The sequence below is a fragment of the Mustela putorius genome, unplaced genomic scaffold, assembly GCF_011764305.1.
Source record: "Mustela putorius furo isolate JIRA1106 unplaced genomic scaffold, ASM1176430v1.1 tig00003962_pilon_pilon_pilon, whole genome shotgun sequence".
NCBI lineage: Eukaryota > Metazoa > Chordata > Mammalia > Carnivora > Mustelidae > Mustela > Mustela putorius.
The window spans coordinates 2,323,268-2,350,980 of NW_025422106.1; the positions used below are offsets into that span (position 1 = coordinate 2,323,268).

The 27,713-nt window shown below is 50.5% G+C and overlaps 1 protein-coding gene and 1 long non-coding RNA gene across 14 annotated transcripts in view; one reads left to right on the top strand and one right to left on the bottom strand.

Moving 5' to 3' along the window:
* Positions 1-27,559, top strand: SP2 (Sp2 transcription factor). Of its 2 annotated transcripts, none has more exons than XM_013062574.2 (7): positions 1-258; positions 16,185-16,261; positions 16,996-17,970; positions 22,968-23,280; positions 24,521-24,695; positions 24,920-25,113; positions 26,321-27,559. In XM_013062574.2, exons 2-7 carry the CDS (start codon positions 16,199-16,201, stop codon positions 26,419-26,421), a joined length of 1,821 nt encoding a protein of 606 aa, XP_012918028.1. In that variant the 5' UTR covers positions 1-258; positions 16,185-16,198; the 3' UTR covers positions 26,422-27,559. The 2 variants fall into 2 exon arrangements, with proteins under 2 accessions (XP_012918028.1, XP_012918026.1); XM_013062572.2 differs by lacking the exon at positions 1-258 and adding an exon at positions 3,128-3,240.
* Positions 2,305-27,713, bottom strand: part of LOC106007064 — a 32,003-nt gene continuing 6,594 nt past the window's right edge. For 3 of the 12 annotated variants that reach the window (XR_006603779.1, XR_006603782.1, XR_006603776.1), the window contains 4 exons: positions 20,494-20,980; positions 19,083-19,204; positions 15,640-15,767; positions 2,305-15,307 (listed from right to left, as the gene is read on the bottom strand). This is a non-coding gene — a long non-coding RNA (uncharacterized LOC106007064). The remainder of the gene's footprint in view (positions 15,308-15,639; positions 15,768-19,082; positions 19,205-20,493; positions 20,981-27,713) is intronic. The other 9 variants (XR_006603785.1, XR_006603781.1, XR_006603777.1 and 6 more) reach the window with 9 other exon arrangements.

Here is a 27,713-nt window from a genome sequence, read left to right on the forward strand (position 1 = left end):
AGTTGACCGCAACAAACATCTACTGCACCCCTACCCTACAGCAAGCAGTGTGCTGCAGGGTGGGGTGAACAAGACAAACGTAGGGCTTTAAGGACTGGCAAAAATGAGAAAGGAAGAGAACAAGAAGAGGCTGAGAGTAGCTGGAAACAAGAAAGGAAACATCCAAGACAGAGAGAGAGAACCTGCCCCCAGGCCCATGGCAGGTGAGACACAGCCAGAACCCACCTGTGAGCCCTGGCTCCCTGAAGACCAAGGCAGGTAGGGGGCGCAGGGGAGAAATTCAGTTCGCTGGGGTAGGGGAGGACAGAGAGGTGAAGGAGGGGGGAGGTGAGACTGTTCATAATTTTTCACTTGGGCGCCCACAGTGGAAAGATGGCTTTGGGCTGCGGAGACATTGGCTGCCTACTGGAGTCACCTGAGGAACTAACTACTCCATATGGTCACTGGGGTTTCACCCCCTGGAGATTCTGATTTTCTCCATCTGGAATGGGTCCTGGACTTCAGAATTTATGACTAGCTCTCAAGTGAGTCGGAAGTGCAGCTAGGGAGAAAGTGGACATTGGAGGCCGCCTGCCAGACCTCCTTCCGCTCATGAGGACGGGCGCCATCTTCAAAGCAGCGACCGGTGGGAAGAGAAGATGTATGGTGGTTTTAGGGGGTTGTAAGTGAGGCTCAAAGACTCTTGACGATCCTGACAAAAGTAAAAGGGGGTTTCTGTCCTTAGAAAGTGCCCCCTTCCTCAGCTGTGCCTCTGGTAAGAAAGGAGGAAGAGAGCCTAGAAAGAAAGAACACAAGGCAATGGCGGTCTTTAAAAGGGAAGAACAATTCAAGTAACTCAAAACGGCTGCCAAGTTCTCCTGTTTTTGCACCCTCCCCCCACCCACTTCTGCTGTCTTCATGATGGGGCCTCTGGGGTGAGAAGCACAGCTGCCCCAGCTTTCGTCCCACAAAAGGTTTGGCAGTGGCCCAGCAGGATATTCAACCTCACCCCCCCCCCAAACTTCCTGCACCCTAACATAGCTGAGTCACTGAATGGGGGTGGAGTCCTTGGCCTGACAGTGAAGCAATCTTAACTTGAAAAATGACATGGGAACATACTGTATGGTCTACATAAACAAGTCCTAGGTAGATGTAATTGTATGCAAATATTCATTCTTTAACTCCACATACATTTCCTGCCAGTCCTCTTATACAGGCTTCAAACCCACTGCAGCGCACAGTGCAGCAGGGAAGTCAGAAGTGAAGGCGGAAGTGCAGGGTGCCCCTCTGCTATGGCTCAGCAGGAGTTAGGTGCTCAGACTTTGAGCAGGGTCTTGAAGGATGCATAGGAGTTTACCAGGAAAAGGAAAGATAAAGTAGGAAGGGAAAGAGAAGAAGTGTTGAAGAAATGTGGAATTTTTCTTGAGGCAAAAGGATAGGATTTGTAGAAAGGGAGTAATAGGGAGGGGGAGGAAAGATCCAAAAATGAGTGTGAAAGATTTAGTTTGCCTCCCAGAAAGGAGTTTGGGCTTTTTATCCAGAAAGGCATAGGGAGGGGCGCCTGGGTGGCTCAGTGGGTTAAGCATCTGCATTCCGCTCAGGTCATGATTCTAGGGTTCAGGATTGAGCCCCAGGGATGGCTCCCTGCTCAGCAGTGTGTCTGCTTCTCCCTCTCCTCTCTGCTTGTGCTCTCTCTCTCTCTCAATAAGTGAATAAAACTCTTTTAAAAACAAAGGCATAGGGGAACCAATGAAGGATTTTAAGTAGAGGAATGATAGCTTCTAGAGCCTTGTTTTTCAAAGGCTAAGGCTGGGAGGAGTAGACTGGAAGAGAATATTAGCATTTATTCACCAAGCCCGATGTACAGGGCATTGGCTCTATATTCTATCACTCCAACCCTTTAAGACAGCGTTTTTCAAACTGCTGGTCATGATCAAGAAAAAGCGGGCAGGCAGAAAGGGAGGGAGGGAGGAAGGAAGAGTAACAGGATAGAAAATATCAGCGTACCACCGGTAGGAAGGTTTAGTATTGTTTGCGGAAACTTTGTTATACATTCTCGCAGGAGTGTAAGTGTACTGTATCAGGATTCAATGTATTTCTCGCTGTGGCTTATGATTTGAGAGAGAGAGAAGCCGCTGCTCTGAGGTGTAGGTGCGATGAGCCTCACTGTACGGATGAGGACGGAAGGCGCGGGGAGTTTCAGCACCCTGCCCCTCCGGCAGGTGTCAATTTCGAACCCAGTCTGGTCTGAAGCCTGAGTGCATTCCTTCCAGATGATGCCCGGCAGCGCCGTCCGAGCGCTGCGTGTACTCACACAGCACCTCGTTCAAGGGCGCTAAGTGGAATGGGACCAATTCAGTCCACCCGAGGCGCTGGTCCCAGCGCAGATTCCGGCCCCAGGCGCACAGAATCGGATGGTCAGAGGCAGCCCCGGGAATCTCCCTTCTAAAAGCTTTAGGAGATTTGGGGGGACAGCCCGTTGTGGGGGGCGGGTCGCTGCAGGATCAGGTGAGGATAACCAGGACGGCGAAATAATCCCTCGTCTCAGAAGTGTCACGTAGCACCAACTCCCGCTATTATCGGACTCCGATGCCGGCCCGCACGACGTCGCCTGGGGTTCAGTTCCCTCCGCCGAGGCGCTGAAAGGCGAGGGACTAAATAAAGGACTGGTGGCTTTCCACTCACCAGGTACGGGGCTTGAGCGGCCGAAGCGCAGCAGGCCCCTGCCATACCAGGGGGGACACTGAACTGAGCTATAGCGTATGTACTATTTATAGGGCATTTCTGGGCCTCACCCTAAGGACTTCTGATTGGCTTTAGGGGAGATCTATCACTCATCTTTTGGGTTCGAGGTGGGTGGAAGGTCAACCACGACCAATACAAAACCACTCCTCGGCTAAGCCCCTCCTCATCTAGCTTCCTGTTGCTGTCCATCAACCACCTGGTGGGCGGGACTTTGCCTCCCGCCAATTGGCTGGCGAAAATGTCGTTCACTTTTCAGTAGGCTTCCGGTTAGTGCCTTCTACCGTCCATCAGTGACATTTCACGGGTCGATTGGCTAAACCAACGTCGCTCTAGACGCCCCTCTTTGATTGGTTATTGGTGCTGTCGGTCCCCAATGTACTGAATTCTTATTGGCGAAGGCTGCCGTCGCTCGGGCGGTGGCGGGCTCCGGGATTGGCGGGTGCTGGGCGGGCGGTGTCAGGCTCTCGGTGGCGGCGGAGGCGGCGGAGGCCAGGGAGGAAGATGTCGTAATGAGCGGTGGGTCCTGGCCGCTGCCGGCGGGGTCTTCCCGGCCCCCAAGGGTCGGGAAGACGGGCAGAGGCCGCAGGGACGGGGAGCCGGGGCTGGGGGTTCCCCCCTGGGGCCGGGCCTGGCGCCGGGGCCCGGCTCCGGGAGGGGCGGGGGAGGGAGGATTCCCGCCCGGAGGAGGAGCGGGGCTGGCCAGCCGGGCGGAGGCACCCGGAAGGGGGCGTTCGACTCCCCGCCCCCTCGGAGCCCGCTGGGCGGGAGGGTGGCGCTTCCGGGGGCTGGCGAGAGGTGCGGGCAACCGGGCGGGCCTGGCATCCCCTCCGACCGGTTGCCGACCCGCCTCAGTGCTGCCCGGCCCGTGGACGTAGCCTGGGTCCGCCCCGAGGAGGTGGCGGACGCTCGTAGTCCTTGCAGTGTGTTGGGGGGACCCCTCTGCACTCTGACTCCGGGTGCCCGCCAGCGATTAGGGCCCTTCCGAGTGCAGAGAGAGGCAAGGAAATGCTTGAAATGCAGATGGCGCCAACCACATGGGCACTCCTGGGCATAGAACCCAACCTGGTTCCCGATGCACCAATGGAGAAATGGTGTCAGGACACGAGAGCACCCCCTAGGACGGATGACTTCTCGCCTTAGATTGCGGAGTGGGCAGAAACCTCCGTTTAATGTTTTTACTTGGGTCTTTTAGCACCAGCAAGAATCATGCAAGCTCTTAGCCTAATTGTGGGCCGTTTAAGAACTTGTTGACAAAGAGTTCCCAGCCTGTTAGCTGATGCTCCGTTGGGGGGTACTGCTGATTTCCAAAAGCCAGGTGCAAACCTAAGGGATGACAAGAGAAATAAAATAAAACAGATACTTACTTTCTTCCTCCACCCTACCTCCATCTCCATTGCTGACTTAATGGTTTTCAGCCTCCTATCCTGCTTCTTGGCTTATGTTCCCAGTGGCTTTCTAATTAGTTCAAAAAGAACTGTTGTCTTTTCTGGGCAATTGAGAAGCCTGTCTTCAGTGCATTCCTTGTTTTTTATTCCAGTATATCCTCATGTTTGTTTCTCAATTAACTTGGTCTAGAGGGACTCCCTCTGGCTTTTCTCAGTGCACATTCTCCCAAAGTTTGTTTTTCTTGAATTTACTTCTTGTTCACTTGTTGATTCCTAGAGAAAAGGAGGGAGGAGCTAGAGAGCTGCTTTAAGCAATGAATTGGCTCATGGTCCCCCATTACACTGATTTTAAGGGATGATTTACAAGTGATGAGTGTTTCAAGGTACACTAGCATGCACTATCTAAAACTTGCATGCTCTAACCCAGAAGGCATTCAGTATCATAATGAAGGACTAGGTGTTGAGTTGGTGTTTTGGGTAAGATTTTTAGGGCTACAAAGTTTAGGGTGTTGGTCAGTTCACAGAGAGGCTGTTAGAGGAATAGTGGTAGAGTCCACACTGTAGAAGTCATTTTTGATTAATAACACAAAGATACGTGTTGTCTGTAATAATGAATGTAACTGCAGTGTCTTGTTTTAAATTCTTGTGTGTGATGAAGGGGGCGAATCTGTCAGACAACCTAGCAGTTGGGCTGATGATGTCAATGTTCCAGTGGCTTCTAACAGGCATTAGTACCTGTTGGAAATGGATTCTCATTGGCTGGGGCGATTGGTAAGTTTTCTAATTCTGGTTCTTCCACTTGGTTGTATAGAGGCTTAACCTCTTCATTTGAAAGCAGCAACAAGAAAAAAAAAAAAAAAAAAAGCTGGTCTGACATAAATTTATGACCCCCCTGAGCTAAAGACACAGTCTTTGCCAAGGAGACCCAAGTAGAGTTAGTTCATAATCAGATCCTCAGCTGACTGCCCAGTAGGCCCCTGAAGGAAGAGTTTGCATCAGTGTTGACAGCACATGGGACTGGCCAGGTTGGTTGGTTGGTTGGTTTTTCTATTAGTTTCAGCCTCTGGAGGCCTGTCAGAGGAGAGAGGAAGCTGTGAAAAGATTTTGGCAAATTATCTGGGTCAAGGAGCTTCAGGGCATAAACAGCAGATAGGGTGGTTTTTTTGGATATCTTGGCCTCAACTTCCTCCTTCTGTTGATTAGTAGCAGCCCTCTGGAGAAGCTGGAGATTCCCTTTAGCCTGAACCGTCCTTTGCTGTAGGCATGTGATAATTCGAGTCTGCTTTAAGCAAGTATTGCCCATCCAGGGCCCTTAGGAAGACATTCTAAACTTGTTGCTGCCAATCAGTAGAGCCTGGTGTTGGCTTGAGTTTAGTAATCTTCTAGACTTTGTCACCCCATTTCTATGATGGACATGTAGCATGTTCCTTTATTGACTAATCTTCGCTCCCTCTATTCTCTGTTTACACACGTATTGGAAGCCTTGCTTCCAAGGATTGAAAAATGTAATTATTTTGGAGGGGATGGGCAGTGGCCACAGAATGAAAGATACAGAGAAACACTGCTTTAAAGCACATATAGAATATTAGAAAGTGTAGAGACATGATCACTTCTGAGTTTAAATCGTTATATGTGGTCCCGCTGAAACCTTGAGGGCTGAAGGCTTGAAGTGAAATCTATTTGGAGAAACTCCAGTACTTTCTTAGGAGTTTATTGGGTGATACATCTGTTCCTTTGGGTCACTTAACTGGATTAGGGAACTTCTAGTAAGTTCTAAGATAGGAAAAGTGGACCTACATGCTGGACCAAATTAATACAAGCTGGACTGAGAAATGGACCTCATGATGGAATGCATTTGTTGATGTTTTTGGTTGTTTTTTGCTATGAATTAAGAAGGTAAAAACATGCAACATTACCAACTCAGAGGCATTGTCAGCCTAAGTAGGAAAGGGATTAGAGATCGCCCTAGAAGAGATGCCTCTAGGTGGTACTGGTAGATTTGTTCTAGTTGACAGGATTCCAGAATGGAAAACTGATTTTTCTGTTGCCTCATGGGATGCTGGAAAGAGAACCCAGGAGCAAGGCAGCCTGCACTTGCTGCTGGTGGGAAGCCATGGCGTCGACCACGTGTGTAGGGAGTGCTCTTTCTGAGTGCTCCCAGGCCTCCACAGACACAGGGGGATTACTGTGCTGCTCATCAGGGCGGGGCTGGCGGGCTCTGGGGAGAGAGCTCTGCTCAGGAGCAAGAGAGAGGGAAGAGGCTGAGTGCCCAGTTTAGAGGTCGCTCAGTCTGCGCCCATGAACCGCTCCGAGTAGTGCTGAGATGTCACGGCTGTTTGTGTCATGGGAAGAGCCTGCGCGCAGCACCACCCCGCCCCTGGGTTGAATGCTTCCTCTGGACACCTCATTCCCTTCGCTGCAGTTTATTTCAGCCTCAGAATCACGTACTCTACCTGATCAGGAGCCTCACTGCATCGCAGTGCCTTGGTGTAGCTTGGATGACTGGTGTTTTGATTCTGAGGGCTCTGAGATACCGGTTTGTTGTTATGCCACGCTTTAGGCTGTTAGGTGGCCTCTTTCATCTCAGCCCTAGGGTGGATGCGGCCCAGGAGCTAGCAGCAGGCACTGGCCTGCACCCTGCCAAATGTCCTTTTCCTAGAACTTCCTCTTCGGGGTATTTGTTACCTCTCCTCTGAGGCTCAGTGGAATCACAAAGCGGCTTCTCAGAGACAGCAGGCAGGGCCATGGGATTGGAAGGGGAATATTTTTGCCCCTGGTCCGTGTCTAACCGAAGTCTTCTCAGATTGGCCTGAACACAGACTGAAACCTTTCTGAGCCTTCAGAACAGTAAATGGTAAGGCGGCCCTCTCTTCCCCAGGGAAATGAAGTCAGCACTCAACTCAGAACCAGTCCGCGCGCGGGATGAATTCAGGAGTGACTCAAATAAATGTGCTAAAGCAGAGAAAACGTGTTTGTACAGAATGCACTTCTAGCAGGAAAAAACTGTATCTTGCTTTCTTTTTTTTCCCCTTCCCCAAGACAGTTGTGAGGTCAGTATTCTTTGTACCATTTCCTGGGGCTGCTCTGTCAGAGTGGACTTTCCACCACTGACCTCACTGCCCTGGGTCCCCACACTCACTTCTCCAGAGCCCCTTCTAGGACCACTGGGTATGACCCAGGCAGGATGTAAACCAGCAAATGACAGTCACGTTTGGAGGAGAGGATTTCATAGAGCAGGTGCTCTCATTATCTGAACTCATTCGGAAAAGAACACCCCCCCACCCCCCGCCCCGGCCGTGTATTTTAATCGCAAGAATCATTGAAATGTGGTGCCTGGTGTGTGGTGAGGAGGTGTGGGCTTGGAGATATTTGTCCAGGAGCAGGACTGGCCGGTGCTTGTCTGCACACAGGCACTTGTCCCCTTGTGAGGTGACTGGCAGCTGGAGAGTTTCATCTGGGCCTGCGTCAGCTGCGCCGAGCTGCCAGGTGGATCCCAGCCTTGTGCCAGGACACGCTCATCAGTGGGTTTTCTCCTGTGGTTCTTAAAACTCCACTGAGGCTGTCCCACTCTGCAGCCTCGAGGTTTCATTCATGAATCCATTCCAAGAGAATATACTAAGCACCGACTGTGTGCCGGGTGGAGGGACACATCAGTGGGTAAAGCAAAGGGAAATCCCTGGCTTTGGGAAGCCGACATCTCAGTGAGCCGCGAAGTAAGTAACTGCTCCGTAGGAGATGATGGGAGGTGCTAAGAACAAAGGACAGAAGAATGTGAAAGGGAGCGATTTACATAGGGTGGTCAGGGTAAGTTTCAGTGAGGAGGTGACACGTGAGTAAAAGGAGTAAAAGCCGAAGGAAGGGAGAGAGTCAGCCATGCTCAGTCCGGGGTAGGCGGCAGAGGGTGAAGGAGAATAGCAAGTGCAAAGGCCCTGAGAAGGGGCCAGACCTGGCATGCTGGGAAACCACAGGGAGGAAAGCGTGGCTGAAGCAGTGAAGGGAAGTGACGGGATAGGTCAGAGGGGTGACAAGAGACAGGTGACGTAGGGCCGTTATGTGTCATGGTGGGGACTTCGGTTCTTACTTTGAATGGAAGAGGGGATGCTGTTGGGGGAGCTCTGAACAGAAGAATACCATGACGTGTGGATGGGTCTCATTCTGATTGCATGTTGAGAATAGGCTGATGGGAACAAGGTCAGAAGCCTAGCTGGGAGGGTTTTGCCCTTAACCAGGGGAGACATGATGCAAAGACCTGAATCTGGGTGATAACAAGAGGTGGTGGCGAGAGCAGTCAGATTCTGAATATATTTTGAAGGTAGAACCAAAAGGGTCTGCTGTCAGTTGTAGTGTGTGGGGAAAAAAAGAAGGGGCAGGGATGACTTTCAGGGTTTTTAGCACCAAACCCCTGGAAGGACGGAATTCCAGCCGCCGCGTGGGGAGGTTTGAAGGAGACACAGAATTAGGACGGTATCAGGGGCTAGTTAGATTTGAGATGCTTGTTAACATATCCACGTGGAGATGACAGTAGGCAGTTGGATTTACAAGTCTGCAGGTACAAATTTGGAAGTCATCACTGTATAGAACCTGTGTATTGCTGGTTTTTTTTTAAAGCTGTGAAGCTAGATGAAATCACCTAGGAAACAGGTGTAGACAGAAGAAAAGTAAATGCTGAGATGGCACCCTGGGGCCATGCAACCAATTAGATTTGAGGAGAGGAGGACCCAGCAAAGGAATCTTTGAAGAAATGGCTAGAGAGGCCAACCTGGCAAGTGTGTCCTAGAAGCCAAGTTAAGAAAGTGTTTCAAAAAGAAGGGTCCGCAGTCCGTTCAACACATAGAATGAGGCCCAAGAATTAACTGTTAGACTTCGCAGCGTGAGGCCACTGGTCGCATGAGCTGTTTATGTGGCGAAACCTGGAGCAGTTCCAGGAGTGGCAGGAGAAGAATTCGGGACAGCAATTATGGGTAACTGGCAAGGGGTTTTGCTTGCAAAGGAGAGAAATAATGGAACTTAGCTGATGTAGGGAATTTTAGCTTCTTAACGAAATTGTGGGCCCCCATAAGGGTCCTGGACTGAGGCTGGGGTCAAAGTTGAGCACAGGGAAGACACTACAGCTCCTGAGGTGTCTGGGTGGTGACAAGATCTTTTCCACCTTCCTTCTCTGGCCTGAGGCATTAGCAAGCGGCCACTCACAGCTGTCCTCTAGAATTGGAAGTCAGTGAAGTTCCTTTTACCCTTACTGAGCTCTTCTGTGTGGTTATTATGCTGGAGACTTGCTTCTCAGCACTTTCGAGTCTTTAACTACCAGCGCTGCTCCCTCCAGGAGGCCAGTTCTCTTAGCTCATTTAGAAACGCCTTTGGAGCTCCAACTTTGTTCTCTTAAACCAGCCTCGGCTTGCTTTTCCCTTACCGGCTCTGAATTCTTCCAGGCCAGGCAACTGGGAGAGACTGGGCTCAGAAACTCTTCTGTTGGCTTCCGGCCCAGCTGAGCTGACCAAAATAGCCAGCAGAAGGGCTGTTTGTGCAGAGTGAAATTCCTCCAGGGGAAATACCATAGCGCATGGCCAAGAAAGCCATGGTAGGAACCCATGAGGCAAAGGAAAAAAAGGGGGGGCAGTACCCCTGAGGTCTGGGTATGGCGTTTGACTGGAGTTCTCTCCAGAGGGAAGAGAACTTCCTAAAGCCTATTGTGGTATTCCTTAGGACCCCTTCTCTCATTCCCTGCCTCTCAGGAGTAGTGCTCCCAAGTGAAAGGCCACTGGAATGGCCCCCAGTCTGATGGCCAGGGCTTCAGCATCCTGCCTGAGGCCTCTTCCTGTTACTGGTGCTCCCAGCCGGCCCAGGGGAAGATCTGTAGGACAGATACCACTCCCTGCTCTGTGACTGGGGCTGTGAAGGGGGCTGTGAGGCCTAAACACTGGCATAGAACAGGGGCACCTGACCCAGACTCGGGGGCTGGGAGGGAGGAGGTCAGGAAGGGTTTTACCTGAGTTATAAACCAAGCTCTAAGGACCGCAAACGGCCAGGTAAATGAGAGAGCGCAGACTTGGGCTCCCAGTGAGAGAGGGCATGTTACAGTTCCAGAGATAGAAAACACTGACGTGCCTGTGGGGAGAGTTGGAAGAGCACAAGATAAAGGAGAGGTAGAGGGGGGAAGGGCAAGATTGTTTTGGCTTTAGAAGCTTATCATAAGATCTTCTGGAAGCTATTGAAGGGTATAATCAGGGGAGTGGCTGGATGGGATTTGCATTTTAAAGATTCCTTCTGACACTGCTAGTGGAAGCTGGATTACAGTGGGCAAGGCCCGAGCCTGGGAACCCATATTGAAGGGTTGTGAGTGGGCCGTATTCCAGGCCGAGCAGAAGGTGGTTAGTGCCAGGGTCATGGCGAAGGGGATGGAGAGCTGTGAGTGGATTGGAAAGAGGTTTATATTTAGGAGGTAGAGTCATGAGGACTTGATGAGTCACTGGCGGTGAGGATGACATTCAGGTTTCCTTGTGATTAGAAATACCAGAGAGAGGCTGGTTGAACCAAAGGCTCATCCAACCTGCCGGCGCTGAACGGCCACTGGGTCGCGTGCTGGGCACCCATGCAGCAGTGCCGGGAAACTGGCCGGGCCCACCCTGAGCACCCTCCTGTGAACATGGATAGACTTTAAACCCGTGATTATTTAAAGGGTGGGGGTTATCAGAGGGCTTAACCTCCCCTCAGGAGTCTGAGTAAATGACAAAGTGCCTCCGAGTGGGCTCTCCAAAAATTCAAAAAATTTCGCTGGGAACAAACCAGCCTGAGACCCGAAGGGCGAGTAGGTGTTAGAGAAAGGAAAGGACAGCCACAGAAATGCCAACTGCAAGGATCTGGAAGAGCCTGTGGAGGCTGGGGATGAGAAAGCACAGGAGAGAATGGGCCAAGGTGGCGGCCCAGTGGGGGCAGTCCTGTGTCATCTAAGCGGGAAGCCCACAGAGGGCTGGATGTCCCTGATTGCCACTCGGGAGACTGGGGCCACACACAGACCCGGGAGTCGTCAGTCTGGATAGTACCTGAAGCCTTGGGAGTGGGCATGGTCACTCGTGGAACAGGTATTGGGTGGGAAGGAGGGGTGTTGAGGAACAGCAGTATTGAAGGATGGCAGAAGGAAGACGAGCCCACAAGGGGAAGAGGAGAAGCCTGTGGGAATTTTGAGGAGGAAATAGTCAAAGGGTCAAGAACTGGTAAAGAGGGTCTGTTGGGTCTTGGTGACCTGGGCAGGAGCCAGGTTGGCAGGAGCCGCTGCTCTGGGAAATGAGCAAGTGAGGAAGGAGGGCAGCGGTAAAATGCTGGCAGCTTCTCCACCAAGTTGGCCAGGGAGGGAGGGGAAGAACAGGCTGTAGCTGGAGGGGATGGTGGTGAAGATGGATGATCTGTCCACAAAAAGCCACAGGCTTGGGGCGGCGGAGAGGATGCCTTTTCTGCTGGTATTGGAACTAAAGTGGCTTCCAGTATGGGGGAAGGAAAGGTGGGTGGTGCCATCAGACCCTAGACCCCACCCCCAAACCCCCAGTCTGGAAGCCTTGCTTGATGCCCCTGGAAGTTTCCTTGGAGCCAAAGAGAGCTATTCTTGCTTGTGTAATAAATCACGGTAAATCTTCACCAGCCAAGGGATTGTTGGGAAAGTTTTAGCCACTCTGAATTAATGAAAAGTCCAAATGACTGAGCTCTGAAAGGAGTGCAGTTTTTCTTTCAAGAATACTCAGTAAATCCCACTTACCGTGTTGCTAATTGTAGGTTTCAGGGACCGGATGTATACTGGTAAAAGCAAATATGTTAACAGTTAAAATGGTAGAAGTGGCACAAAACAATTGCGTGATGATGCCCAGAGGTCCCTTTGCAGTTTTCATACACTAGTTAGCCTCACTGTGAATAGTACGAAGACAAATTTAAGCACAATTTATGTCCAAATTACACGTTTAAATACAAAGTTCCAAATTAATGAGGTTCAAAGTGCCTTTGATCACAGTCTTGCAGTTACGTATCTACGCTCCTTCTGAACCACTTTTCATTTTCAAACACCCAACTGGAAATGCTGCTTTTTTCCCTTTCATGGTTAATCCCTGGATATAATTCTGCAATGACAGGGAGATCCGTTTCTGCTTTGGTTGCCCAAGCCACAGCCCAGGGGCCGCAAAGCTCAGAGGGACACTCGGAGAGATACTTACAAACATTGGTTTGAGAGCTAGAGGGTTATTTCAGGAGCCGGCTGGGGAGGAAAATGAAACCAAACAGAAAAGGTACAATGTCAGCCCCAGCAGTTCTGGCCGCTTGCTTCAGTAAATTATGCTGTAACTTCCTAACTGAAGAATTGCTCTGATCCCAGCCCCATCTCCAAACTGTTTTGAATCCAGGGTAAGGACGCCTATAGAGGGAGAGAGGAAGATGGGAAAGGGTGTTGAGTAAGAACCACGAGGCCTGTTCTCATTTCATTGCACCCTGCTCTGTGCCCGTTTCCTTAGCGGAAGGTATCTGCGGGAGGGTCAGTCCCCCATTTTAGCTAAGGGAACCTGAGTCCAGGGGCGCCTCCTGGGAGAGCCCCTGGCTTCCCTTCCCAGACTTGGCCGCAACTAACTCAGCTTGTGCTTTTAACAGCAACATGGTCTGAGAATTAAAAAATAATCTTAAAGATCATCTAACTCTGCTTCCCCCCCTATCTAGACCTCCCATCTCCAGCAGAGACACACATCCTGCCTCTGTCTAAACGGAACATGACCTCAAAAGGCAACTGATGACATTTTTTCAAAGTTCTCCCTTCTGTTAGTCTGCAGTCTGCCTTTTTAAAGCAGACTCTGCATCCAACATGGGGCTCAGACTCACAACCCCGAGATCAGAAGTCACACCCACTATCTGCTGGGCCAGCCAGGCACCTCAGAGTCTGCCTTCTTGACGTCTCCACCCTTCACGAAGTCTTTGAACCAGGGATGGGATGAATGCCCTGGTGGGTCTCACTAGTCCTGGCAGACCATTGCTGCTGTCCTCTGAACAAGCTCCAATTGAAAATGCCCCTTTCAAAATATCCCTCAGAACGAAACCTGACACTCCAGATGTGACCCAAATGTGCAGAACACACTAGGACGATTTTTTTTATTCCTCCATGATTGAACTTTCTGGGAATGCAATCCCAAAATTGCAGTAGAGTTTTGGCAGCCACATCTAGATTCTCTTGTCTCACGTTTAGCTTTGAGTCAAACCCACTGGGGCTTTTTCACAGAACCACTATTAAGCTCTGTTGTTTCGTCCTATATGTATGCGAGGTTTTTTTTTTTTTTTTTTTTTTTTTTACCCCAAGTGCAGGATGTACTCAACTTCAAAGTTTAAACCACTATTTAGTGATTACCACTGTGTGCTCGCTGCCTCTGTAGTAATTATTGACGCCTGCCAGGATCCCAGGAGGGTGCTGTTCCCTCTGTCCTGTAGATGGCACAGCCTGAGAGGGGTGCCCCAGCCACTCCACAGATGACGGCATGGCCCCAACTCTCATTTAGGTCTACAGCTTTGTGCTCCAAAGCACTGCACCTACTAGTTTTTAAAGATCTCTCTGAACCTTCATACCGACAGCCAGTGTTCTTATTATCATCCTTCTCTGTTCTGTGACATCTGCGAGCTGAACTTTGCTTGGTCTTCGCCTGGTTTTCCAAGCTTGGGTAGTGGATCGGCTACTCTAAAGCCACATTTTCCATTCTCTAGGGCACAGAACCAATTGAGTGAGTCACTACCAGCATTTAAAAAAACAAAGTAGAGTAGAAAAATACCCAAGCCCATCACACATAGTAAGGGCAGATTGTATTTCAGGAGACTCACCGTGTGAGCCCAGGACAGGGAAGTGTGTGGGTGTGCGCACACTGGGTCCTCACGTAAACTGTTTTTGTAACTGTGGTTCGTGGTCTAAATGGTTGGAACGCCATGGCTCTAAAGAAAAACTATTTATGAGTCAACTTAGATCGTTTCCATTATAATGCTGCAACTTTACTTAATTATGCATGCAAATCTGTTTATCAGCTCATTGACCCAGCTCCTATAAAATTAAAGCACAACCAGAGAAACCAGGAAAAGTCCCAGCAACAGCCCCATTCTGGGCAGATGACATTTGAATGAATCCAGATCACTGTTGTCAGCATCAGCGCTGCCGGCTTGACACTCAGGCTGCTTGAGTTTCTCGCACGCCTACCCTGCAGTGTCCTGTGCCAAGCGGCACACTCCTGCCACGCTTCTTGAGAGCCATCTTCCCTCACTTTGCACAAATATAGCATGAGTTAAACATGCAGAATTAAGTTGTCTTAATTAGCCCACGCAGTCAGTGGTGCCACTTGGCACCAGTACAGTTGTAAACACACACACATACACACAAACACACACACCCCGGCCCCAAAACACGCAAAGCTTGGTAAAGAGCAGTCACCCAGCGGATGTTCGTTTTTAAAAGATGCCCATCATGGTGATAACACAAGAAGAAAACATTCTGGCAGAAAAAGCACGCGGCTCCAAGGAGAAGCTGCAGACCCTCGCCCTGGGATGCCCCCCCGCAGTCTGAGACGCCCTGGCTACCCTGGCAGCAGTAGATCCCTCAAGATGCACAGATCTCAGCCCTTTTAGGGGGAGGTACGTTGGGCTTAGCCCCCAAATGAGACCATCCTGCCTGCAGTTTTTTCCCTTCATGTTCTTTTAAGAATATTATGAAGATTTCATTTAGATGCTTTGTTGAAATAAAGACCACAGTCTGTACCTTCCCCTTGACATTCATGTGAAACCCCTACGCAAAACCCCAAGACACAGCTTGACTCCGCTTTGGCAGCCCTGTACTTATTCCTTACCGTCACTGTTTCCTCCAGGAATTGTAGTGTGCTGTTTGCTCATGAGTTCTCGGATTTGCCAAGGATCAGTGTCTGTCATATTTCAGGATCTTCCCTATACGATTTTGTCTAGAGCTGCCCGTTGGCTTCTCACACAGTTTATTTCTCTGAAATAATAACCTTGTTTTCTGTACTTCCCGAAAGCTGCCTTCCAAAGGTTTCGGATGCAAGTCTCACTGCCTGATGATTGATGAGCTACAAGATGGCATTGATTCTTCCCCCAAATTCTCAGGAATTCCATTTTACTTCTGTTTCTCTTAAATCAGATTTAAGTTCAGAGTAGAGATTCCCTTCATTACTTCCTCAACATTGTTTATTTTTCTTTATTTAAAAAAAAAAAAGGCAGAATAGAGTATATTGATGGTGGGAAAATGAGAAAATCCAGGAAAACCAGGATAAAAAATTCTTTGAATCAAGCAGAATTCTACCCGCCCCCCCCAGAATAATGGTTTTTAGCAGTTCAGCATTTTCAAAGACTTTTCCTGCCATGTTCACATCTAGAAATATGTACACATTTAACAAAAATAGAATTTATTCTATTTTCATTCTTCTCATTATATGCAGTTCTAGTCTTGGTGAAGCCTTTTGGGGCCGTACCTGTTATCCTACGTAAATTCACTTAAAGTGGTTACCCATGTGCTGAAGATCGTTACCTGGGCCGCGGGGCTTTTGTGGTGAAGGCCAAGCGTATAGTACCTAAGACTTCCCCATGGAGCAGGCGTGTCCTTGTCAGGGATGCTGGCTGAGAGACGCTTCTTTCGCAGGCTGGCTTGGCTTCTGGCTAGAGCAGGAGTGAGCAGGAAACTGGGGTTAGAACTAGAGGATTAAGCGGAGTTGCTGCCCACCATATAAGGATTCCGGCCTAGCTAGAGAGAGTCAGCAGTACCCCGCAGAGACAGCTCCATTAGGTCACTGAAGCTGGTCTTGGCAAAGTCTGGGATGTTTGCGCTCTCCCAGGCTTCGTGATGGCTGGGGACAGGACCAGCTGCCTGCACAGCCTGGGTCGGACAGATCATTGGAGGGCAGAGGTCATCCACTGAACTAGATGTAGGGTTGCTCACCCTGAGTAGGGAGGTGTGAGGAAAGGTTAACCTCTCAGAGAAGCAGCAGCAGAGAGAGGCACAGAGGGGATATGAGGCCAATGGGCCTGGGTTCTGTGGGTGCATCGTGTGCATTAGTCCGTTTTTTCTTCCAACAGATCCACAGACCAGCATGGCTGCCACTGCCGCTGTCAGTCCCAGTGACTACCTGCAGCCCGCCGCCTCCACCACCCAGGTGAGTGGGCAGCGGGCGCTGAGGGCTGGGGGTGGCATCAGCCTCGAGGCACTCACTGAAGGTGACAGCAGACCACAGCTGGAAACTCTGTCCTGGCTTGCTATAGACACCCTGAGCCGGGAAGGCTTGGTTGTCTCCTGTTTCTGAACTGAGAAGCCAGGGCCACTTACCAGAAGTGGCACAGCTGAGTCAAGGTGCAAAGCAGGATTAAACTCAAGGTCCCTTCCACCAGACCCACTGACCATAAAAGGGAAATAGAGGCTGTGTCCCTACACTCCAGAGGCTCTGTCCTGGTCGCCTCGAAAGAGCAGCCCTCCCCACTTTACCAAAGTGTTTATTCTTCCCGTGACCTGTCCCATCCTCTTTCCCTCCATCCCCGTTCAGTCCTTCCTCAGCTGAGGAATCGGGGCCCCTTAACCCCTGTGATGGGCCAACGGACCTCTGCCTGAGAGCTGAGGATAATTCCATGACCCCCTGAAACACAAGGCTGGTGAGAGGTAAGGGTGTTTATTCACCCTGTCACAGAGCCTTCTGGAGAGTTCTTCCTGAGAAAGACATTGCCTACCCTCTCTCCCTCAGAGAAAGAGGAGCCAGCAGGGAAGGGAATGATGGCGGCACTGTGCCTGCCAAAGAGGCGGTGAAGAGCCTGCCGAGAGGAGAGGACCGCGAAGGGCAGAAGGGGTGGCTGGGCAGCAGGTTCATGGCTCATCTCTCCTCTGCTTGTTCTCCCGCAGGATTCCCAGCCATCTCCTCTAGCCCTGCTGGCTGCAACATGTAGCAAAATCGGCCCTCCGGCTGTGGAAGCTGCAGTGACGCCTCCTGCTCCCCCCCAGCCCACGCCACGGAAACTCGTCCCCATCAAACCTGCCCCTCTCCCTCTCAGTCCTGGCAAGAATAGCTTTGGAATCTTGTCCTCCAAAGGAAACATCCTCCAGATTCAGGGGTCACAACTGAGTGCGTCCTACCCTGGGGGGCAGCTGGTGTTCGCTATCCAGAACCCCACTGTGATCAACAAAGGGACCCGATCGAGTGCCAATATCCAGTACCAGGCGGTCCCGCAGATACAGGCGAGCAACTCCCAGACCATCCAGGTCCAGCCCGGTCTCAGCAACCAGATCCAGATCATCCCCGGCACCAGCCAAGCCATCATCACCCCCTCACCATCCAGTCACAAGCCCGTCCCCATCAAGCCAGCCCCCATCCAGAAGTCGAGTACAACCACCGCCCCTGTGCAGAGTGGGGCCAACGTGGTGAAGCTGACAGGTGGCGGTGGCAACGTGACGCTCACCCTCCCCGTCAACAGCCTTGTGAACACCAGCGACTCCGGGGCCACCACTCAGCTCCTCACGGAGAGCCCCCCCACCCCATTGTCTAAGACTAACAAGAAAGCCAGGAAGAAGAGTCTCCCTGCCTCCCAGCCCCCCGTGGCCGTGGCCGAGCAGGTGGAGACGGTGCTGATCGAGACCACTGCGGACAACATCATCCAGGCGGGAAACAACCTGCTCATTGTTCAGAGCCCGGGGGGCGGCCAGCCAGCCGTGGTCCAGCAGGTGCAGGTGGTGCCCCCCAAGGCGGAGCAGCAGCAGGTGGTGCAGATCCCCCAGCAGGCCCTGCGGGTGGTGCAGGCGGCATCTGCCACCCTCCCCACCGTCCCCCAGAAGCCCTCCCAGAACTTTCAGATCCAGGCGGCTGAGCCCACGCCTACTCAGGTACCACACGCACCCTCTGCGCCTGCCTCCCGCTCACACTCTGTTCCCCCTGGGCTTGCTCAGAACAGGTTGCGGATGCATCCGGGTTGACCTGAGTGCTGGGAGTCTGTGATGTCTGGGGTGGGCGGTGGGGGGCATTTCTGCCGACATACGGGGTCTCTTCGGTTCAGATGGTTCTAGACAGCTCATCCTTAGAAATTGGATGAGACGTCCCCATACACCTGTATTGCAGACCGCTTTTTCTTTTTGGGGGGAAGTCTTTTTTGGAGGGTGGGTGGGGGCAGATATATACATTTTAATAATAAAATCTGCTTTTTACGATAGAACTACAGACTCAGAACGGTAGCAAGAATGAAACAAATCTCAGGCAGAACTGTAAATTTGATTTAAAGCAAGAAAACAAAGGAGACAAATTGTGGTCATTGTTAATGGCAAGGAAAAAAATAGGAAGACACAGCCCAGCTTGATGGCAGGAAGACTTAACGCTAGATTCATCTGGGATGTTAATAATTCAGTAAGAATATTCTTATTGGGGGCTTAGATGAAGGTGCTGGATTACTCTAGAACCTATTTGGCTCTGTGAGGCGGTTTTATTCTTTGTGTATGCCTAGTAAATGCCAGAGGTGATGCCCGTGTTGCAGTTGAAGAACCTGGAACTCAGGAAGTATCCAAGAGCTTATGGGGCACGGATGACAAAAGCCAGGATTCATCTCAAATTTCTGACTTTAACCCCCACGCTCTTTTCCACTTTTTACATTGACTTACTGTTTCTCGCTACAGTTAAAGTTGAGGACAAGGTGGTGGTAGTGGTGGTGGTGATTGTTGTTAAGGATCTTTTAAAATATAAGGACATAGCTCCTGCCATTGAGGAATTTATAATCCAGTTGTTTGGAGAGAGAACCGAAGCATCACAGTGAGTGACAGTGGACTTGTGTCCTCTTCTGGGTGGAAATGAGATTAGCTGTGGACAAGGAAGTCACAGAGGAGGAAAATCTAAGGCCTGCCCTGGAATGCCTCCTCCCTCCTGGCATATTATGTATTGCCAAGTGATTTTCTTTAAATTGTTTAATTTGCTTACTAGAGTTCCTATGAGGTTCCATTTCCAGGCCTACCTTACAGATGAAGAACTCAGGTGATGGCGGCTTCCATGCATATCCTTGGTGGTACCTCTCCTCCCTTCCCTGAGGTCCCGCATCTTGAGATTGATGGAGGCAGGGCTTAAACCCAGGTCTTCCTAAGGAAATAATCATACATACACAGAAAGTTTTACCTATGACCTTATTTCGTAAAGATGCCACAGCTTTCCAGTATCCTGAAGTGCTGTATATCACACAAGTGATACTACAGTTAATAATCTTACAGCTAACTAAATTCCTCAGAGTGGGGCAAAGCCTATGCACGTTTTGGAAAGGCATTATATTCTGTATCAGAGATGGGCAGTCCATAGCCTGAGGTCAGACCTGGCCCACGCTTCTGCTTTGTAAATAAAGCAAAACTGGAATGCAGACGTGGAAATGCCCGTGTGCACTGCATTCGCACTACACGGCAGAGACCTCATCGTGACCCGCAGAGTTTAAAGTATTTACTGCCTGCCCTTTATAGAAAAAGTCTGCTGACCCCTGCTCTATACCATGAACAAAAAATGTTCTAGTGACAAAAACTTCAGATACATAGAAAATAGCAGTGATATGCAAAAAAAGGCACAATGAGATGAGATTGATCTGCTCATTAAGGGATAACAGGACTTTTGTTTCTTTGCTTTTAACTGAGAAACACAGTCCCAGACGACCCAGGAATTAAAAATAACCCTAATCGAAATCACAGCAGGGTTTTTTTTTTTTTTTTTAAACAAATAACTTTGCTCCTGGATCATCTGAGTGTAAGTTACCACCATAATCCCCGTGACTTGCAAATGTTTTACAGAACGTGTGTCATCATTACATGCAAGGACGTTCTCCGTGACAACAGTACAACCATCAGATCTAGGAAACTGGCAATGAAACATGCCAGTGTCTTTCGTTTCCCAGTCTTCACTTGATGGGCACAACCTTGACACTTTTGAAGGCCACAGGCCAGTTATTTGGAATATGTTCCTCAGTTTAGGTTATATGAGGTTTCCTCATGACATGTGGGTTGTGGTTTTTTTGGTTTGTCTTGTTTTGTTTTTCGGAAATATCGCAGACAGGATACTGCGTTCTCACTGTACCCAAAGGGGTATGTGATTTCGGTTTGTCTCAGTACTGGTGACAAAGTGATGTTCACCAGATTTCTGCACCTTTTTTTCTTTGTAATGAACTAGTTTTTTGTAGGGAGGTACTTTGACATGATGTGAATATCCCATTCCTCATCAGACTTTTTCCCACTTGTTTTAGTATCTTCTCTTATGATAGAGATTTTCTTAAAGTTAATATTTCGTTTTAGAAGAAATTTGTATTTACAGAAAGGGGGCAAAGGTAGTGCAGACCGTGTGTTTCCCCTCTCTCTTGGTTTCCCCATTGTTAATAATCGTGCGTGACCAGGTACCTTTGTCAAAATGAAGACGCTGACATTGGCACATGACTGTTAACCTACTCCACGCTTGATTTAGATGTCACCAGCTTTTCCATTTATGTCCTCTTTCTGTTCCAGGACCTGGTCCACATATCACATTGCACTCAGTGGGCATGTCTCCCCAGTTACCTCAGGTCATAGCTTTTGGTCCTTGTTTTCCATGATTTTGACAGTCGTGCAGTGTATTGGTCAAGTATCCTACAGACTCTCCCCCACTCCGGGGTTATGGGCTTTCAGAAAGTATGCTACAGAGGTGAAATGGCCCTCCCACGTTACATGAGGGGCATGTGCTATCCACGATGTCCTGGTGACACCCTGTCCCTGATGTTAACCTTCAGCGCTGGTTAAGGCCGTGTTTGCCAGGTTGATCTTCGTTGAAAGTTGTACTTTTCCCTTTCTCTGTTCTTCGGAAGGGCGTTGCTAAATCCCATCTTCAGGGGTGGGGATTGAACTCTCCATCCTGAAAGAAAAAGTGCGTAATATTACTTGGAATTCTTCTATCATGAGAAGGTTCTATTCTTCCTTGCTCACTTTACTTTTTTAGTCATTTATTTATAGCAGCAGGGGCTCATGTGTATTTATTTTATACCTTGGGTTATAATCCAGGACCATGTTATTTATTTTGTTGCTCACATTGTTCTGGCTTCAGCCATTTGGAGGGCTTCAAGGTTGGCCTCTGTATCCCCCGGCCTACTCCCACCTTTTTTTGTCATTGTTCGTTAAATCAGCTTTGAGATACTCACATGCTATGAAATTTACCCCTTTTAAAGTGTACAACTCAGTGGGTTTTAGTATCTTCACAGAGTTGTACACCCATCCCTGCTGCCTAATTTGAGAACATTTTCATCACCCTAGAAGAGACCCTGTACCTTTAGTAGTCCCTCCTCATTTCCCCTTCCCCCACCAGCTCCCCTGGCACCCACGGATCCATTTTTTTGTCTCTGTGCATATGCCTATTCTGGACATTTCATTTAAACGGAACCTGACAGTAGGTGATCTTCTGCAACTGACTTCTTTCACTTAGTAATAGTGTTTTCAAGGTTCATCCCTGTTGTGGCAGGCGTCAGTGCTTTGCTCCTTGTATTTATTAGCCCCAGCCCTGGGATCTACCATTCTTCTTGGAGAGTGGGATGAAAGTCGTTTAAGTCTTTCTCTTCTCCATTTGTTTATTTAGGTGAACAGGGAGTGTTAGGTTTCCATTTTGTTCTGTGGGTTGTAATCCGATAGTATTATGATTTTGATGTTCAGGTTATCCCCATTTGACCCACTAGTGGGCGCCCCCTCAAGCTGGCTCTTGGTGTCCTTTTCCCGTTGTTACCCCTGTTTTCTTGAGGACCTTCTTACTTGCTGTACCATAGGGGTTCCAGGCTTTTCTTGTACTCTCTCTGCCCCCAGACCTGGCATGAGCTCTTTTCTCCAAGGAGCCTTGGTTCCTCTTAGTGGAGCATGATATTTAGAAGCAAAGACCCAAGTGCTGGGCGAGCTCATTGCCCCTTGGGTGTTGCTGCTTCCAGCCCTTCTCAGCAGACACAGTCAAGAACTAATACAAATACACATGCACATATATGTACACACAGGCCTGGGTGGGTGGATACAGGTGTGGACACATACACGTACACCTACATATACACACATTTATATCTCTCTCTTAATATGGAAACCCACGAGTTTCCACAATAACTCTAATACCTGTCTAGTGCCACACACTTCATTCTAGCTTCTCCCTTTCCATATTTGTATACTTCTTCTCTGACGGTAAGAAACCTTGCTTCCTTTGGCCTCAATATATTCCTTTCTGGATCTCAGCTCTCCCACATGGACACATCCTCGACCCACTCATGCCCGGCCGCTGTCATCAATGCCGCACAAAAGCCCTCTTTGTCCCATTCAGGCTCTAACATGCATATCTTGACGCCTTTTGAGACACATTCCCAAATTTCCCTCCAGCGAGCCCAGACCACCTCATACTCCTGCTCCTGATGGAAGAGTGAGTGCCTGTTTCCCTGCTGTCTCACCAGCAGTGAGCATTATATTTTCTTTTTCCATCTTTGCCAATCTGAGGTGGAGGACAACTGTTTCTCATTGATCGTGCCTCCTAAGAGCTGTTTTCATTTGGTGGTCATTCACGATGCATCTTTTGTGACATTACCATTTCACTGCCTTCTAATTCTCTAATTCTGAGGGCTGGCATTGTATCTTTCCATGCTAAGTAAATTCAATGTTTGGTTTCCAGTCAACAGTCAGCATTTGCTACCTCAGTACAGGGATGCCATCAGCAGCATGAATGTAGGTCTGGGCAGTCAGAAGAGACTTGGGTGGACTGAGAGGCTCCCCCACTTCTCTCTTGGGTGATGCTGGGGTGGGGTGACACTGCATTCAAAGGTACCGGAGGAGTGGGAGGCCCAGTCTGTCCTGGGGCGCTGACTCTTTTGCTCCCGCCCTTCCAGGTCTACATCCGTACGCCTTCCGGTGAGGTGCAGACAGTCCTTGTCCAGGACAGCACCCCGACAACAGCTGCAGCCACCTCTGCCACCACCTGTAGCAGCCCGGCATCCCGCGCTCCCCATCTGAGCGGGACCAGCAAAAAGCATTCTGCCGCAATTCTCCGGAAAGAGCGCCCCCTGCCAAAGATTGCCCCCGCTGGGAGCATTATCAGCCTGAATGCAGCACAGCTGGCAGCAGCGGCCCAGGCCATGCAGACCATCAACATCAACGGGGTCCAGGTCCAGGGCGTGCCTGTCACCATCACCAACACTGGCGGTGAGGGGGTGGCCCCTGAGCCAGGGTGTGGGCAGCTGGCTTGTGTGCCCCGCCCATGAGAACTTTGGGCCAGTCTGGGGTTCCCAGTCACCATAGCGAGGACACTGCCCATCATTTGCCTGGCCCCTTCTAGTTTAAGAGTATGTCTGCTTGGTCCTTACAACTGTAAGGACCCCAGGGAGATTGTTTAAGACACACGTTGGCCCCACCTGACAGCTGAAGGTCTTGAGTATAATGGGGAAGTAAGATGCACTCAGGAAAGCTCTCCAGCTAACCTGCCCATGCAGATTGGTTTTGTACAGACCCGAGAGAGAGGTTCAAGGGAGGTTCCAGGTAAAGGAACTTGAAAGAAGGCTTCTAGAAGGAGACAGCCTTGAGTTAAGGTGAGAAGGAGAGGATGGAGTGTTTGGCAGTGGGAATGGCTTGTCCTGCACTTCGGTTCAGAGGTAACACTTGATATTATTTACAGTGCAAAAGTGCCTTGCACATAAGCAAGGGAACATTGTAGCTACAGAGCAAAAATGGTTCCTTGCGCTTTAACTGGGTGTTCTTTAACTGAGCAAAGAGCACTTTTCAAGGTAGTGGGAGCTCTCTGCATCTCCTCTCTCCATCCTTACAAATACGTTTACCTACACATTGTGTAAGTGTGTGCACTTACACGTTGTGCGTCTGGGTTAGGGGCATGGGATGCCTCCACTCTGAAAGACACCAGTGTTAGGTCAGTCACACTCCCCCTGCTTGAGAATGGCCTTATGCAAGTCGGAGAGGACTTGATTTTGTCCTGGTTTCTCACTCTTAGTACCAGAAGTCACTGGAGACCTTCCTGGGAGCAGAGTTGGTGTCTGAAGAGGGCCTGAGCTTGGAGGAGTTTCCGAAGAAACACTCCAAGCCAAGCCAAGACAGGAGCTTTCCGCACTGAAGTCACCCGGGCAGGGTAGTGACTTGGGACACCGACTGACATCAGCCGCCTGGGTTCAGATCCAAGTCCTACCAATGATTAGCTCTGACCTTGAGAAGTTATTGAGCCTCGGGTTCCTCAGCTGTAAACAAGGGATAATGGTGTCTGATTTACAGAGTTGTGAAAGTTAAGCAAGTTAATATATCTGAAGCCTTGAAAACTGTATGTGGCACAGTAGAGCCTCACAGAAATAGGAGTTGCCCCCACGATGCCCTTTATCGTGGGCAGACGGGTGTCTGGCTTCTGTACCTTCAACTCCACACCCCCCTCCCCACCCCACAGGGCAGCAGCAGCTGACGGTGCAGAACGTCTCCGGGAACAACCTGACCATCAGCGGGCTGAGCCCCACGCAGATCCAGCTGCAGATGGAGCAGGCCCTGGCCGGGGAGGCCCAGCCTGGGGAGAAGCGGCGCCGCATGGCCTGCACGTGTCCCAACTGCAAGGATGGGGACAAGAGGTAACGTGGGGGCGGGGGTAGTCCAGACCACCAGTGTGGCATGTGCCCCGTTCCCCTAGCCCTCCTCTGGGACACAGATGGAAAGGGGCTATCCTCCTTACCCTTCCCATGCCCTTGAACCTGACCTCTGCATCTGTTCTCCGTCCTGTCCTGGCTCCATCTTCTACCTCCTCCCTTTCTCGGCTTCCCACTCCCTCCGCTCCTCCCCTCAACCCAATTCCCAGGTCTGGAGAGCAGGGCAAGAAGAAGCACGTGTGCCATATCCCCGACTGTGGCAAGACTTTCCGGAAGACATCCTTGCTGCGGGCCCACGTGCGCCTGCACACCGGCGAGCGGCCCTTTGTCTGCAACTGGTTCTTCTGTGGGAAGAGGTTCACCAGGAGTGACGAGCTGCAGCGGCACGCCCGCACGCACACAGGTGAGCCAGCCGCACCCCCTCGCTGCCCTCAGCAGCACCCCGGCTCCTGGCCTTGCCGACAGGCTGCCCCACTGAGCACGACCTGCAGACTCTTCTCAGGGGGGGCCAGGATGACCCAGGAAATTGTTTCAAACCAGCCCTCCATGGCAGTGTTTCCCAAGCAGAGGCCATTTACCTGCCCCAGCGTCCCCGACTTCGCCGCATAGTTACTTAACAAGCCCTGATGTAGAGGGCCAGCATTGTACGGTGCTTATAACCCATGAACTCATTTAACCCTCAGAATGACTCTATGAGGAGGGCTCTTTGATTGAACCCATTCTACTGAGGCCTAGAGAGGTGGCCGCATTACCCAGCCAGTAACTGATGGAGCTGGGCTCAACCCAGGCCTTCTGGTTCCCAGGTCCACACTCCTGGTCACTTTCCACACTGCCTCTCCTCTGTTTACCAAATGATTTCCCACATATTGTTTCACTATTTTTACTCATCTGTGTCCAGTGCCATGTGTTTGATCCCGCGGGCTTGATACCATAGTCATATGTTTTAATGCACTGGCAAATAAATACAGGACCATAAAACAGAAAAATGTTCGTCCATCTCCCACCAAACACCACTGCCGGTATCTCCGGCGGCCCCCAGTACACACTTTGAGAACCACCACTAGAGCGAGAGTCCCAGACCCTTGTCCTGGGACTGCCGTCCTGGGGATGGGGATGGGACACACGACCCAAAACTACAGCCCCTGGCCGATGGGGGGGATGCGATCTGCACACACACACACCCTGCCCTGTAGGGGCCAAAGAGTCAACACTCAGAACAGCAGCTGGCAGGTCAGCGAGGAATGGGGCTTTCCTAGGAGGGGAAGACAGGGAGCTGGGGTTAGTCACAGGGATGGAGATCAGAAGGAAGCAGATGACAGCCTTCCCTAGGTGCAGGGACCAGCAGCTTCAGGCAGGGGAGGAGGGGTGATGCGGAAAGTGACGTCAAAGGAGATGCGGAAGTGACGTCACTCAGGGGCACAGAGAAATGAGAACTGCCAAATGGTTTGCGGGAGTAGACCCTAGGGAGCAGCTGCGTAAGCAGGAGGTGGGTGGAATAGGGTGTCCAGGCCAGCTTTTCAGGGTGCCCCTCACACCACACACACACTCCCTTGTCTGCTAGGACCGCGTCTGCATGTGGGCTCTGAGTGACGTGCATCTTGTCTTCCCAGGGGACAAACGTTTCGAGTGTGCCCAGTGTCAGAAGCGCTTCATGAGAAGTGACCATCTCACCAAGCATTACAAGACCCACCTGGTCACGAAGAACTTGTAAGGCCAATCTAGCCGGGATTCAGTCCCTTATCTGCGTCCTGCCTGGGCCCCTGGTGGAAAGGAGGTCCCCGGGCTGCCCTGGGCCCCTCCCTTCTGTTCTGCAACTGTCCCCCCAGGAAGGGGCTCCGCTGCCCCACACTCGCCTCCCTCTCAAGCCCCTTGGCTCCGCCCTGGCCCTCCCCTCTCACCTCGAGCTCCCGGCCTGCCCAGACCGTGGACGTTGGCCATGCCCAATGAGACGTTCTAAACCAGGACGAGTGGGAACCCTTATTTCCAAAGGAAAAACATGAATTTCACTCCGTCGAGGAGCAAAGTGAGCCCCCCAGTCCTCTCCCCCCAACACTGCCGGAGTCGCATTGTGCCATGTCTCTCTCTCTCTCTCTCCACCCACAGCCCTCCCCAGCCCCGCCAACCACCTCGGATGCCCTGGGACCCTGCACCCAGGGCACCACTGGCACTCCCCCTCCCCCGGAGAGGCTCACGGGGCTGCCTCCACTCCACATGCCCAGCCCTGCCACAGCTCTCCTCCAGCACATTCCAACTTTCTATTTAAAAAGTCAAGCTACCCACCGATGCCCTCTTTTTCTATGGAGAACGTTGCCTTATACTCTACTTCAGATGATGAACACTGTGTATTGTGTGTGCTTTAAAGTTTTATTTAATTGCTCCCTTCCTCCCGTCCTCGTTACTCACCTCCCCCACGCCTGCTTCAGTTTAGGGTTTGGGGGGCAATGAAGAGCATACGGATTTTTTTCTCACTCTAGCAATTCTCTTTTCTAAATGACACAGCATTTCAACTCGAATCTGGATTCAGATAAAAACACCTTCACCTCCTGATCCTCTTCCCTCTCCCCTCACCCCACCCCTGCCGGCCCCAGCCCTCCTTGTGTACAGTGTATATTGTATAATGGACAATTGTGTCTACTACATGTTTAAAAACATATTGCTTGTTATTTTTGAGGCTTTTAAATTAAACAAAAATCCAACTTTATTTTTAGTTGTAACTGCTTGAGGTATGTTTTATGAATTAAGTGACAGATTTGTTATCCTTTATTAACGATGTACTTTGTTGGTCAGCACTGGGCTGACAAAAATTTTTTCTTGCTAATAAATTTAGTTGCCTGAGGCAAAATCTGCAACCTGGCAGTGCAGCTTCCTTTACCCCTCCCCTGGAAGAGCTTGGAGAGGGGTACTCCAGAAGAGGGAGCCCCAGCCTCCCCCAGCAATCCGCATGGGGACCAAGGCAGGACCTGGCCCTCCTGACCTCAGCAGATGCAGGCCACAGCCCAAAAA